The 13,780-nt window shown below is 43.1% G+C and overlaps 2 protein-coding genes across 3 annotated transcripts; one reads left to right on the top strand and one right to left on the bottom strand.

Moving 5' to 3' along the window:
* Positions 1–8: 8 nt before the first annotated feature.
* Positions 9–10,385, top strand: TAF5 (TATA-box binding protein associated factor 5). The gene is made up of 11 exons (XM_066190989.1): positions 9–528; positions 1,669–1,909; positions 2,554–2,869; positions 3,533–3,696; positions 4,183–4,318; positions 4,825–4,945; positions 5,580–5,709; positions 6,745–6,909; positions 7,803–7,980; positions 8,124–8,301; positions 8,595–10,385. Exons 1-11 carry the CDS (start codon positions 24–26, stop codon positions 8,810–8,812), a joined length of 2,352 nt encoding a protein of 783 aa, XP_066047086.1. The 5' UTR covers positions 9–23; the 3' UTR covers positions 8,813–10,385.
* Positions 10,386–11,499: 1,114 nt separating this feature from the next.
* ATP5MK (ATP synthase membrane subunit k) lies at positions 11,500–13,728 on the bottom strand. 2 transcript variants are annotated; one of them, XM_066190990.1, is made up of 4 exons: positions 13,640–13,728; positions 12,625–12,722; positions 12,439–12,534; positions 11,500–11,624 (listed from the first exon to the last, which is right to left on the bottom strand). In XM_066190990.1, exons 2-3 carry the CDS (start codon positions 12,709–12,711, stop codon positions 12,442–12,444), a joined length of 180 nt encoding a protein of 59 aa, XP_066047087.1. In that variant the 5' UTR covers positions 12,712–12,722; positions 13,640–13,728; the 3' UTR covers positions 11,500–11,624; positions 12,439–12,441. The 2 variants fall into 2 exon arrangements, with proteins under 2 accessions (XP_066047087.1, XP_066047088.1); XM_066190991.1 differs by having other exon boundaries at positions 11,532–11,974.
* Positions 13,729–13,780: the final 52 nt, after the last annotated feature.

The following is a 13,780-nucleotide window of genomic DNA, read 5'->3' as shown; positions in this document are numbered from 1 at the left end:
CGGCGAATGGAAGGCGGCGCAAGATGGCGGCGCTGCATGAGGAGCCGGCAGAGGTAGCGGCGGTGCAGCCGGACCCCGAGGCGGGGACGCCGCCGCCGCCGCCCGCGGTGCCTCCCGCCGCCGCTCCCGCCGCCGTCCCGGCCGCCGCGGCTGAGGGAGAGGCAGCGGGCGCCGGTGGAGATGCGGCACCCCCGAAGCCCGCGGCGCCGGGCCCGGCCGCCTCCCCGGCGGCGTTGGACCGGCAGACGCTTGTGGCCGTACTGCAGTTCCTGCGGCGCAGCAATCTCCGCGAGTCCGAGGAGATCCTACGTCGCGAAGCCCGCCTGCTCGGCGACGACCTGGGTGCCGCCGCCCTCAGCCCCGCCAGCGCCGGGCTCCTGGGGGGCTCCGGCAGCGACGCGGACTCCGGCGAGGCGCTGCTCGGCCGGGGCACCAGCGCTGCCGCCGTCGCCATAGGAGGCAACGTCGCCACTGTCGCGACTTCCAGCCCCGGGGTGGCTGCAGTTGCCGCCGTGCCGCCGGGGAAAGGTGAGGCCCGCGGGGACTGCGGGGTCGGTCCCTCGTCTCGGCGGGAACCGCGGGAAGCGCGGAGCCCGTGTGCTGCTCGCAGCCTCGGAGGCTCCCCGTTGTGCTGGGACGCAAGGGTCGGTGTCAGGTTCTCGGTGCCACCGAGAGTCTACCCCGGCCTTCCGAGAGATCTCTGGATGTCTCATTTTCCCATAAAATCCGTGGAGAAATCCGGATCTCCTGGAGCAAGGGACCAAGGACAGGGTGTCTCGCATTTGCAGGGAGCAGTGTGAGGCGAGAAGTGCTCCTACTTGTCTTTGTGTCCCATCACAACCGATAGAGGAGCATGAGCAGGAGGTTTCCATTGTAGTTAGTGGCGATTGTCCCGGGTCTGGCCGCAGGGAGGAGAACAGAGGTCTGATGTACAGGCTGCGTTTTGGTGAAGGAGCCATGGGATATTTGTAGATGAGGCTTTCTGCATTTCTTTATCGAGTTTCTGAGTATTTGAGATGTCCTTTGGATATTTCAATTCTAGGTGTTGTTAATCAAAGTGTTCTGTGAGGCAGCTTTACTGAATAATGGAATTTCAGGAACTGCTAGTCTGAGTTCCAATGAGTGTATAGCATGAATTCAGCTTGTTCCTGACATCACCAAATATGATTGCTTTTATATAAAAGACAAAACAATGGAAGTGTGTAACAACTGCTGTGTAGAACAGAATTGTCGGAGTGTTAAGTGTCCCTGCTCTCTGATGGTCATGTGGTGTTCTTGGTGAATTGCTCACTTAGTGTACTTAACTTGCTTATTTACTGGAAGCAAAATAATTATAGTGGGTATGTCTTACATTCTGCTCCTTGTTTAGGAGTTTCTAGCCCCAGCAGTAAAATAACTCATTCTGATGATGTTAGTTGCTTCTTCCTTTACACTTAAAATCCTGGCTGAGTTAGTCACTAAGTGCCTACCTTACAGGCAACTGTTGGCAGGGAAGGTCCAAAAAACTGCTGGAGAGAATTGTCTGCTGGATTAATGTGCTCTCACCTGCATTGTTTAGACACACAAGACGTGTTTTGCTCACCTGACCCGGGGGCTGTGGCCGCTGTTTGTTTGCTGGCTGTTGCCGACTGTCTGAGCAGCTGCTGTTGTTGGCTGGTGCCTTTGCAGTGGGCGGGGCGGTGGTCGTGGAGGACCAGCCGGACGTGAGCGCGGTGCTGTCGGCCTACAACCAGCAAGGGGACCCGGCGCTGTACGAGGAGTACTACAGCGGGCTGAAACACTTCATCGAGTGCTCCCTGGACTGTCATCGGGCAGAACTCTCTCAGCTCTTTTATCCTCTCTTTGTGCACATGTACTTGGAATTGGTTTACAATCAACATGAGAGTGAGGCAAAGTCTTTCTTTGAAAGGTAATTTTCATTTCTAAGTTTGCATTACTTTGTGTTTGTTTATGTATGTATGCAGGGGTATATATTATTTTTCTTCTCTAAACTTGAAGAGATTTGAAATCTGAAGTAACAGTGCCATGGGTTGTAGTAACTTCTTAAATTCTTTTCAAATCTCCTGTTAGAAAGATGTGCAAACTATTCAAATGTGCATTGGCAGAGTTTGCACCCTGTTAATGGTGTGCTGATGGGCTCCTTGCTGCAAAAGTATCAATGAAGTGATCCTGCATCTTTAAGGAAAGATTGTGGGGTCAGTTTTTAGCACTGGAAGATTGCACTGAGATGCTGAAATAATGAATGCTATAAGTATTTGCTGATATTATAGCATGTATGTTGAAATTCTTCAAATGAGCTTAAAGAAATTAATTTCTGGCTAATCTATAACTTTCTGTACTTTTGCTATGCTTTACTGGTTTATCACTTGAGAAAAAAAATAGAATTTAATTTGTTTCGTGGAATCAGACCAATTGTGAAATACTTCAGTCCAAAAGGTAACTTTGTTTCCCTTCAAATGGTTCTGTAAATAGTTAAAATGTCCCTTGCCACAACTATTTTATAAAAGTTTATAACAAGTATACCATTTATCATATCTTAAATTGTTTCAACAGATTTCATGGGGATCAGGAGTGCTATTACCAGGATGACCTGCGTGTGTTGTCAAGTTTAACCAAAAAAGAGCATATGAAAGGTAACGAGACCATGCTGGATTTTCGAACAAGCAAGTTTGTGCTGCGCATTTCCCGTGACTCTTACCAACTCCTGAAGAGGCATCTTCAGGAAAAGCAGAACAATCAGATCTGGAACATTGTTCAGGAGCATCTTTACATCGACATCTTTGATGGAATGCCTCGCAGTAAACAACAGATAGATGCTATGGTTGGAAGCTTGGCTGGGGAGGCAAAACGAGAGGCTAATAAAGCAAAGGTAGGAGACAAAGATTGTTGCACTTTTTACAAATCTCCTTGTTTTTACATGGAGATACCTTTGTATAGATTGACAGTCATAACTTGAGATCTTAAAAGACAGCATGAAGAGAACAAAGGAAGGGAACTGTACAGGCAGGTATTGACAGGAGTAGAGACATCAAGATGTATGTCAGGTGGATGAAACTGCTGAACCCTTTTGAGAGAAAACCTTGTTTTCAGCCCACTGAACTAAACTTAAACTAACTCATAAATTACTTTGGAGTTTTAAAATGGACACCTGACTATTTGGCTTCCTGTTCTGTATGACAGATAGTAATTTTGACTTGCTACTGGTTGTTACTAGAAGAGCTGTGTGTGTAGAACCACAGTACTATACAAATCAATGAGGTAGGGTGAGGATTCTGCTTTAAGCAAGGGCTAAGAGATGGTGGGAGAAGTTACAGTAGTCCAGATCAGTTGGCTGGGTAAACCAGAAGAACATGTACTATATTCCTTTTGAGCTAAGCAGTAATATATCCTGTAATATTAAACAGAGCAGTTTTAAAGGGACAGCTCTATTGCTTGGAATACTACATTGAAAAGTTACCATTAAAAATTTTAGTTTTCAGTAAGAACAGCATTTACTGTTTTTTCTTGTGTGGTTTTTTAAATTGGTTTGTAGGTTTTCTTTGGGTTATTGAAAGAACCAGAGTTTGATGTGCCTTTGGATGATGAAGATGAAGAAGGAGAAAATGAGGAAGGAAAGCCAAAGAAGAAAAAACCTAAAAAAGATAATGTAGGGTCAAAAAGTAAAAAACAGGACCCTAATGCTCCTCCCCAAAACAGGTACCGAGGAAATGATGTGTAGAAAAGTCTTTAAGTCCAGTCTTGTCAATCCAGTCTTGTCAAGCCAAATCTGCATCTCTGGCTCTTCTCTCAATGGCATTTTTATAATTTTGGCTATTTTGGCTGTAGACAGCTTTAGCTGTACAACTTCTAAGGTAGATCATGGAACCCTTAGCATGCAATCCTCTGTCATTGCCCATCAGGTCAATCTAGATTTCCCTTGATGAAACTTCACTTGGTTGCCCACTAATCTTTTGAGGTCATACTCAATTGTTTATCTTGTTGCAGTACCTGTCTGAAATTCTGACAGCTGCTGGCTCTCTTTCTTACCAGTTAGTCTTCTAAATAGTCTTCCATTTTTTCTAATTCTTGTTTCTTATTTGAATACTGAGGTATGGGGTTGCATGCGAGGTTCTCACTTCCTTTGTTTGGATTAATAGCAAGGAAGGTGGTTTTACTTTGTACAAATGTGTGCTTCTTGTGTAGAATTCCCCTGCCAGAACTGAAAGACTCTGACAAGTTGGATAAAGTAATGAATATGAAGGAAGCTGCGAGGCGAGTGCGTCTTGGACCAGAGTGCCTGCCCTCCATCTGTTTCTACACCTTCCTTAATGCTTACCAGGTTGGTAAAAGAGTTTGGGAAATAGGGGAAAGAGAATCAAAATTATGAGCATCACACCTGCTAAAGAAAAAAGACGTAACAGTGTTGGCAAGGGTTATTGGAGTATTTGGATTAAGCATTGCCAAGTTTATGTCCCAAAATGTTCAAAATTCTCTTCAAAGACTCCTTAAACTATAAAAAATTGCCACGTTCCTTGGTTTTTCTTGAATTTTGCTATAATTCCTTCTTTCACTTTTCCTGTCCTAATTGTTTCCTGCAGAACACAGTAGATGTTTTGCACTAGAGTACTGGAAAGCAATCTCTTTGTCACTACTGACTGTACTTCATACATAAAGCTTTATTTTTAATGGGGCAAGAATTTGTGTGTGTTTATGTTTATCTTACAGTAATCCTCTCTATTTTTGTAAATGAGTCTAATTACCTTTGAAATAGTTGTTAGGATTTTGTAATATTTGCAGTGTATCGTGAGAGATGCAAACAATATAACGTGGATATTTTGTGTGTAGGGCCTGACTGCAGTGGATATTACAGATGACTCCAGCATGATTGTAGGAGGCTTTGCTGACTCTACTGTCAGAGTGTGGTCTGTGACTCCAAAAAAGCTACGTAGTGTGAAAACAGCTGCAGGTAATTAAGACAATAACACTTAATAGGAGTATACGTAACTTGTGACATTTGTGTTCTGCCTGAACAGGGAAGATAGCTGTGGCAGGAGAGTTGGCTGCAGTGGTTAGATGCTTCACTTTGAAGAAACAGTGTGTGTACAGATACATGATTACATCTTGCATGCCCCCATTAGGAACAGTTTTAAAGGAATGAGAAATCTGGTGGTTTATACCTGCTATGATGTGATCAGCGCACAGAGCTTGGAACTAGCCATAACTAGTGTGGAATTAGCCATAACTAGTGTGGAACTAGCCATAACTAGTGTGGAACTAGCCATCTTGCTTCTTACCTGGATGGTAACTAATGGGTGTAATAGACAGTCGGGGTTAGGTGATCTAGGGGAGAGGCTAGAGGTATCATGGGGGAAAGGATAGGAAGGAACTCTGAGAAGGCTGGAAAAGAGTGTCCTTAGCCAAACACCTACACAAATTCATGGAAACCAGCCTGCTTTAATTCTGTGTAACAGTGTGTTGTGGTTGAAGCTGGAGACTGTGGAAATGTTTCTTAATCTTGATATTTAACTGAGATGTCATGCTGACATTTATCATTGAACTTCTGACAGTTATTCTGATACATGAACTTTGAAATCTTGCAGACCTGAGTCTCATTGATAAAGAATCAGATGATGTCTTGGAGAGGATCATGGATGAGAAAACAGCAAGTGAGTTGAAGATTTTATATGGTCACAGTGGACCTGTCTATGGCACCAGCTTCAGTCCTGATAGGTAAAAGTTTACAAGCTAACTAGTTTGCTTGTCTTCAGTTTCAATTGCATGCTACTCAATGAGAATATTCTTAATGTGGCTTTTTCCGGGTTAAAGCAGTTCCTGCTCTTGCAGCTTGTAAGAAACTGTGTAAATACTCATAAGGTTCAGGGTGTTGAGCTCTGTCAGCTATTACTGAAATCAACTATAGCTGAGAATACCAGCATCATTTTGGACAGTTAGAACTTAGATGGCAAAACTAGAGTTTTGCAAACTGTAGTTTAAGCTGGGTTTTAACTAACTGATATATATAGGGGAAAAATACTGCAGCACTGATATAACTTAAGAGTGTTGCAAAACTTAAAGTCTCAGTAGCACATCATTGCGCTTCAAGTTTCTCATATTCTATTGAGACTTCATTTTCGGAAACTATGGAACAGTATCTTTAAAATAAGAGATTTTAAACCTTTGCGTAATGACGGGAGTCTGGACAGTGGAAAAGAGGTTTAAATGTCTCAGGCTTTGCTTTTGCTTGTGTTTAGTCAGGAAACAGCCACCACAGAAACACAGCTGAGAAGTAAACTTTGTGTGGAACAAATATAGTCTGTAATTATTAATTGAGAAAGAGAGCATGATATAAATTCTCTTTCACGGAATCATGAAATTTTGTTCAGAGTTGTAATAGAAGATCTTTAAAAAATATATAGTGTAGCAGTCTACTAGTCATTTTTTCATGTAACTGGAATTCCTGAGTAAAGACCTCCTCTGTGGTGTGTTTTTTCTTTTTTTCCCCTCGTTCTCCTCACTATTAAGTGCCATCAGAATTAATCATCAATGTCAAGTCATCTCTTTTTTTGCATAAGGGCCCAGAACTGGGTTCTGCTTGAATTGGTTATTGTTGCTTACTGCACCGAAATGCTGATTTTTGGGTGACGTGCCAAACTGGTGTTGCTGAGGGGACACTTCTATCATGGACATCTCACAGTGTTTATGCAATATTTATACAGCCCCCTTGTGAGTTTGATATGTTATATGCTATACTTTCTCCTGTGACAGGAACTATCTGTTGTCCTGTTCTGAGGATGGCACTGTGAGATTGTGGAGTCTCCAAACATTCACATGTTTGGTGGGATATAAAGGACACAATTATCCAGTTTGGGATACACAGTTCTCTCCCTATGGTTATTACTTTGTGTCTGGGGGACACGACAGAGTGGCTCGGTAAGAAACTGCATGTGTTTTTTACTTCTCTGGGTCAATTTGTGGTGGATCAACCCTGAAAGTCATTAGCTAATATACCCTTGCCTACTCTATTACTCAAAATAAATTTTATGTTCAGTTAAAATACTGAACAAATGTTTTAATGCGGTTTTTCTATTTTTTTCAACACACATTACGTTATCTGATGACTAAAGAGATGATGTCCTCCTAAGTGACCCTCTGATAGAAGTATTCTCCTCTAATTGTTGAACAACTTGCGAGAATATTCTTTATTTCTCCATTCAAAAAAGTATATATTTCCAAAAAACAATTCAATAAATTGACCCAGAAGAAATAATTCTACAATTACTTTTTTTTTTTTCCTCATTGTGCAACAGATCATAGACTCATGGAACTGTTTGGGTTGGAAGAGACCTTTGAAGGTCATCTAGTCCAACAGCCCTGCAATGAGCAGGGACATCTTAAACTAGATCAGGCTGCTCAGAGCCCTATCCAACCTGACCTTGAATGTATCCAGGGATGGGGCATCTCCCACCTCTCTGGACAACCTCCAACACCTGGTAGGGTGTTTCACTACCCTCACTGTAAAAAATGTCTTCCTTATATCTAGACTAGATCTACATTCCTTTAGTTTAAAATCATTATCCCTTGTCCTGTTGCAATGGGCCCTGGTAAAATGTCTGTCCCCATCTTTCTTCTAATCTACTTCAAAGTACTGAAAGGCCTCAACAAGGTCTCCCCAGAGCCAACTCCAGGATAAACTGTTATCTTTTCCCCATTGCAGAGGTACTTCAGCCCTCAGCATTTTTGTGGCTTCTTCTAGAGCTGCTCCAACAGATACAGAGACTGAACTTCTTTAGGGTTCTTTTATTAATAAAGAATTTTCTTTTCAGTCTGTGGGCAACAGATCATTACCAGCCATTACGGATCTTTGCTGGCCATCTTGCAGATGTGACATGTACCCGATTTCATCCAAACTCCAACTATATTGCTACAGGCTCAGCAGACAGGACTATAAGGCTCTGGGATGTTTTGAATGGGAATTGTGTAAGAATATTTACTGGACATAAGGTAAAGGCAGATCACTGACAGTGTGAAAGTGATTTTAGTTCTGTGCTGAGATTCTAAACAGTTCTGTTCTGAACACAGTTTGACTGACTGAATGTGAGTAGACTTAATTAACTTGTTTTGCTGCCTCCCTATGTCTGTTGTAGGGACCAATTCATTCATTGGCATTTTCTCCTAATGGACGATTCCTGGCTACTGGAGCAACAGATGGAAGAGTTCTGCTGTGGGATATCGGCCACGGTTTGATGGTTGGCGAATTGAAGGGGCACACTGACACTATCTACGCGCTCAGATTCAGTAGGGATGGGGAGATTTTAGCATCAGGTAAAATTCACCAGGAACAGTGAAGTGTCCATTGTATTCCATAATTCTGAAGAGAAATGATATAATTAATTCCTTAAATTGAGAAAGACAAAGTAGAATCACTCGCTCAGCAAAAGCAGCAAGGACTGGTAACTTATGTGTGCATTCAGCATGGTCTATGAGGCTTGCTATAGTCTTTTGCTTTCTGAGCTTTAATTTCTGTTAACTTGCTCCCCAGAACCATTTTTATGTACCATTTTTTATTAATAAAATACTTTAAATTTATATGTGGGGTTTTTTTGTTTTGTTTTTAGGTTCAATGGATAACACAGTTCGTCTCTGGGATGCTGTGAAGGCATTTGAAGATTTAGAAACTGATGACTTTACTACAGCCACTGGACATATAAACTTGCCTGAAAACTCACAGGACTTGCTACTGGGCACGTACATGACCAAATCAACCCCTGTTATTCATCTCCATTTCACACGCAGGAACCTGCTGCTGGCTGCAGGAGCCTACAGCTCACAGTAGATCAGGAAGCTGAGACTGACTGTGCCAAGTCATTGCAGTAGTGACCTCAGGATGTGAGATGAGAGGGAATGTCTTCAACAGAAGGACCCCATGAGTCCATTGCAAGGAGTATGAAACTGTAATTAATGCAAGCAGCATTTCTCAGTTCTGCTGTTTCATATTTATCTGCAGTTTGAAAACGCTGGAGATTGACAAGACATCGTGGCTGTAAAAGAAGGAACTGTTCATGGTGCTTTTGGTGACATAGATATGTACATATGAAATGAGCCGTCTCTTCCCAGAGGTGGTACTGAGCTCTGCTGAAACTTGTGAGAAGTTAACAGCCTCTACATATGTTCTCAGATTTTTTTAAAGCACTTAATTTATGGTTAACAAATGTTTCATCAGTCTCAAACACAAGCAAAACTGTCCATTTTCAGGAAAGAAGAATGTAGTTTGATTCACTACAGCCTGGGCTGGGCAGCAGGCGTAGTGAGATCATAGCAACAACCAGGGCATTGACGGAGTGGGCGCGACAGCCCGATGCTTGTGGGGAACTGCCGTGAAGCTCCGTGCACCATTTTTATGCAGCCAAGTACTAAGTCCTGAAAAGATTTCAAACTCGTGCTCTTTTGAGGTGTCAGAAACACAGATCTTGTTACTGTTTTCAAAGGTAGCCAGTGCTGTCAGTGTCATCAGCAACCAGAAGCGCAATGTGAACTTTATTTACTTTCATACTTTAGTGTATGAGAAAATAAAAAAAGGGTACCTGATGCACAACTGAAATAGTTGCTATTAAAAAAGTGGACTTAAACCCTTTACTTTGTAGTAGAGGTAAAAGAACATTAATAACCTGTATCCTTTCTGCATAAGGTTTAACATTAAAAATGGGCAAAACTAGCCAAGAAATTGAAACATTATAGCAGCATGAAAGGATAAGTGCATAAGCTTGTCTGCTGAGTGACAATTGCTATCCACAAGAAGATTGTGCCCAGTGAGTCCTCCTGGACTACCAATAAAGCTGTGTTTTATTTCTAAATAAGAGTAAAACATGCAGGACACTGGGAAGAACTGACACCACCACCACCAAAGGCCAGGTCCAGTGCAGCTTGGGTTTGGGTTGGTTTTTGTTCTTAATCACTTACAAGATTTGTGCAGAGAAACCTGTTTTGTGTTCCTTATTATTTCACAGTAAGGACTTGGACACCTGAACAATCTACTGGCTCTCTAGTGAAAATAAAAACAAGACTTGTCATTTCTGAGGTCAAGTAAATGGAGAACTACCTCCTCGTTCATCTCTTCTCTTGCTCTAACTCTTAAGAGTAAAGCTATACTACAGGCATTATACATCAAAATAAAGTGTGAAAAATTCACTGGGACACCTAGACATTTTCTTCAAACAAAAAAGGGTAAATCTTAATTATTTTGATTTTTTTGTGTGTGTAATGATACCTCAACAAAAAATTTCCTTGTTCTCAATACGACCAGTTAGTTTTAAGTACAATTTTTGACAGCTTAAAGAAAACACTGCCACATTCTGCCTTTGTGTTTTGTACAGTTTTATACTTTTGATATAATAAATACTAAAACCACATAGTTTGTGTCTATATGTTACAATTAGGTATTTACTTCCCTTAATGGCTGGAATGGCAGCAAGAGCAATTTGTAACTGTGACAACTCTGCTAAGAGAAACAAAGTAATCAGAAATGTTTAAGTTGATGAGTAGCCATTCTCTGTAAATCTAGTCTTAAAGGAAGGTGACTGGTTCTAGCTGCTAAGATTGTTACACTCTTACAGGCACCATTCTTCACTGGTGGAATTAAATACAGCTGAAGCCATCTATACAAACACTCAGGAGGAAAAGATGACCAGAATTGTTCAGCAGCCTCAAATTGTTCAGCATGTACAAACATGGCTTTAAGAAAAAATGAAGTAGAGAGAGCATCAAGACCCTGTAAAAATAATTTTCCCAGCAATCATTCCTACCTCCTGCTGCCCTCAGTTTGGGAAGGGTATTTGCAAGCTTTAGCATGGTTCAACCCCTGCTGTTGGCAGAAGCCACATCAGCACTACTGTGACATCTAAGGAAAGTACCAAGTGTTAAGGAGCCTCAGAAAGACACTGTGGAGAATCGGATAGACAGATTTTAGTGTTGGGCAGGGAGGAGGCTGCACACACTTAACTGTGGTAGAGCACCTCCTTTCACAAGAGACAGGAAAAGTAAGCACTGGACTATGTGAGTCACTGTTTATGAATGTGCAGAGTTATGGGAGCTGAATATCAGCAGGCTAAGCCATTTTCCTCCTCCCCTCCACTAGAAAAGCCAGTAACAGAAAAAGCTCAAATACTGTAACTGGGTCAGCCTATTTTCAGAGGTTTTCCATCAAAATCAAAGCGGTTCTGTGCAAAATACAACTGAAGCAGATGTCATTGTTTCCATGTAAGCTACTAGCTTGGAATGCAAAAAGTGGGAACACCCAGGTGGCTGCAAACCATGCAAGCTGTGGAGATGCTTGGATCAGCTCCAGGCCCTGTGCAGTGTTATGGCTGTGCAGCTGAGGTCCTTCCTAGGTCACCGCCTGGTGCTCAGAACACACTAGGATGTGTTACAACAGCAGAGTTAAGATAGTAATTACCTGATCAGATGCTCCATCTCTGCTACAAGCAACTATTTTTGACAACGGAGGAAAAATGAGAAGTACCACACTTGAGCTTTTTTGGATCATTTAGTACTTCCAATAAAACAAGTAACTATTTATATTTTATTAGCCACAACAGGTCATCAGCTTGCATTACACTGACAGAGATTGGAGGTTCAGACATGCCAGGAACCTGCCAAGAGAAGAAAGGTCAAACATAGCAATTCTTGCACAATGTTAACTGAGCATCCCTCTCAAAGCCCAAACTATTTTAGCTATGAGGAGCCAGATTTCAGCACATCTGGGAAGAAGTGACTGAAGTCCCCTTAACACACAACAACACTAAAGCTTATTGTTTTACACCCCTTTCTTCAGGCTATGAGGACAGCCCATAGGTTTTGCCAAGATGCCATTCCGGTGAAAATTCTTTATTTGAAAGTGACTCCGAAATGTTGTAACACTTGGTTGTTGCTATATAAGTCCAGTCACTTCTGCATGGGCCTTGAATACATACACAGTTCCATCATATGGTGCTTGTTTACTCTGTTCAAACAAAGGTTTTAACAGACTGCATTAATCTCTACTTGGAATTCTAATACAGTCACGAAATAAGTTCTTTACGTCATTATTTCAATGACCTACAAAGCAAGTTATTCCTATTTTACAGCAAAGGCAGACCAAATATTTGTAGGCAAAGCTTATCTTGCTGCAACATCCTTCTGCTCCTTCCTCCCTGCATCCCATCCCTAGTCCCATTTACCATGTCAGAAGAACAAGAATACTGTATCCCATACGTTCTGCACTCCCCTTAATAACCCACTTCATTCAGAATGCCCCCAAATAAGTTGATGCTATAGTTTATTTAATGTTTAAAATGGTAAATAGAAAGTCCATGTGCCCATGTTTCTGTTTCTCATTCCACTGTATTATTGGCAATTAGTCCCTTGTCATCACTTCCTGAGCTAGCAGTGAAGGATTTTGGTCCTGGAGGAACATCAACCACCTACCTTTTACTTATCTGTCACAGCAGGAGTTTGCTTTTTAGGCCTAAACTTGAAATACAAGACAAGGAGTGCAACACCTGTGTACGTTGCTATTACATACTGGAAAACAGAAAAATTAAATTTAGTTTCAGTCTAAGCCTCAGAAAACACCATTATACAAGACTACAGAACAATGTACATAATACATACATTCCTCCTGCCTGTCATGGTATAGGAATTGAAGTACTTCTGAAATCCAGTGAACTGGTGTTGAGATCCCGAGTCATGGCCAGCCATGGCTGCTTGTCCTAACAAACAGTACAGGACAGTTAATTTAAAGTCACTTGGATCACTTGGAAAATCAAACTAATCTCTACGCTGAGCTTCATAATTCCATTTTCTGCTCCTAAATCTGCTTTCAGGACATTTGATAAATAGTGGATATAAATAAGGAGTAGGCAGACCCAGGGCATTCTCTCTTGAGGTACAAAACTGGTGATGGGAGCAGATAAGGAAATAAAGGATTCACTGCACAATAAAAAGGGGCTTTTTACAATAAAAGTGGGTTTTTAATGATTAGAAATATATTTTTCCGAAGAGGATGCTATGCTTAGGACAAACGCTTGCTGCTTATCTTCTGCCTCTCCCCAAAGGCACCCCACAGCCGACAGTTCCCCAGCCCGGCAGATGCTGCAGCCCCCGGTGGCCCGGCAGCAGACACACGAAACTGCACTGCAGGTGCTGCAGCCACTAACACTGCTCCTAAGTCTCATCCATCTCTTACCTAACCCAACCCAGCAGCGTTATCACTGGCGTTATAACCAGGTAAGCGTTTGCTCGGCTGACTGTGCGATACTTAAAAGCTTAAGGAAACAACTCCTTTAAACATTTGCCACACACTATTGGCAAAGATTTGAGAATCCAAGGTCATCTTTTCTCGTGCCTGGGCAAGAGCCGAGGCGCCTTTCCGAGGACGGGAAGGCACCCCGTGACAACACGAGTCCTGTTTCCCAGAGCAGCCCGGTGCCCTTGCCCGGCTACACTCGCGACCCCACGCTCGCCTCGGGCCGGGTAAGGAAAAACAGCGCCCGGGACTCGGAAAGAGCGACGCCGCGGCTGAAGGTCGCGAGTGCCCCGGCGCTGCGGAGAGCCGCCCTCCCACCCGGCAGGAACAGGACCCGACTCCGGGCTGGGACCCGACGCGGCCCGGGCCGCCCCGCTGTACCTCGGCCGCCGCCGTCCCCACCGCGCTCTGCCCTTCGCCTCTGCCCTCCCACAAGATGGCAGCCGCAGGCGCCGCGCGCAGCACCGGGGCGCGCCGATTGGCTGCGGCCCCCGGGGAGCGGCCTGGCCCCGCCCCCTCCCC

The sequence above is a fragment of the Chamaea fasciata genome, unplaced genomic scaffold (genome assembly GCF_029207755.1).
Source record: "Chamaea fasciata isolate MVZ Bird 193981 ecotype frontalis unplaced genomic scaffold, bChaFas1.0.hap1 SCAF_9, whole genome shotgun sequence".
NCBI classification, from domain to species: Eukaryota; Metazoa; Chordata; class Aves; order Passeriformes; family Sylviidae; genus Chamaea; species Chamaea fasciata.
This window is presented reverse-complemented; position numbering and strand designations above follow the sequence as displayed.

Excerpts from the sequence above, each read along its gene's own strand:
- TAF5 (XM_066190989.1), top strand. The coding sequence starts at position 24 with ATGGCGGCGCTGCATGAGGAGCCGGCAGAGGTAGCGGCGGTGCAGCCG. Across the intron at positions 7,981-8,123 it reads GAATATTTACTGGACATAAG|GGACCAATTCATTCATTGGC; the intron begins GTAAAGGCAGAT and ends TGTCTGTTGTAG. Across the intron at positions 8,302-8,594 it reads TGGGGAGATTTTAGCATCAG|GTTCAATGGATAACACAGTT; the intron begins GTAAAATTCACC and ends TTTTGTTTTTAG.
- ATP5MK (XM_066190990.1), bottom strand. The coding sequence starts at position 12,711 with ATGGCTGGCCATGACTCGGGATCTCAACACCAGTTCACTGGATTTCAG. Across the intron at positions 12,535-12,624 it reads CCATGACAGGCAGGAGGAAT|TATGTAATAGCAACGTACAC; the intron begins GTATGTATTATG and ends TCTGTTTTCCAG.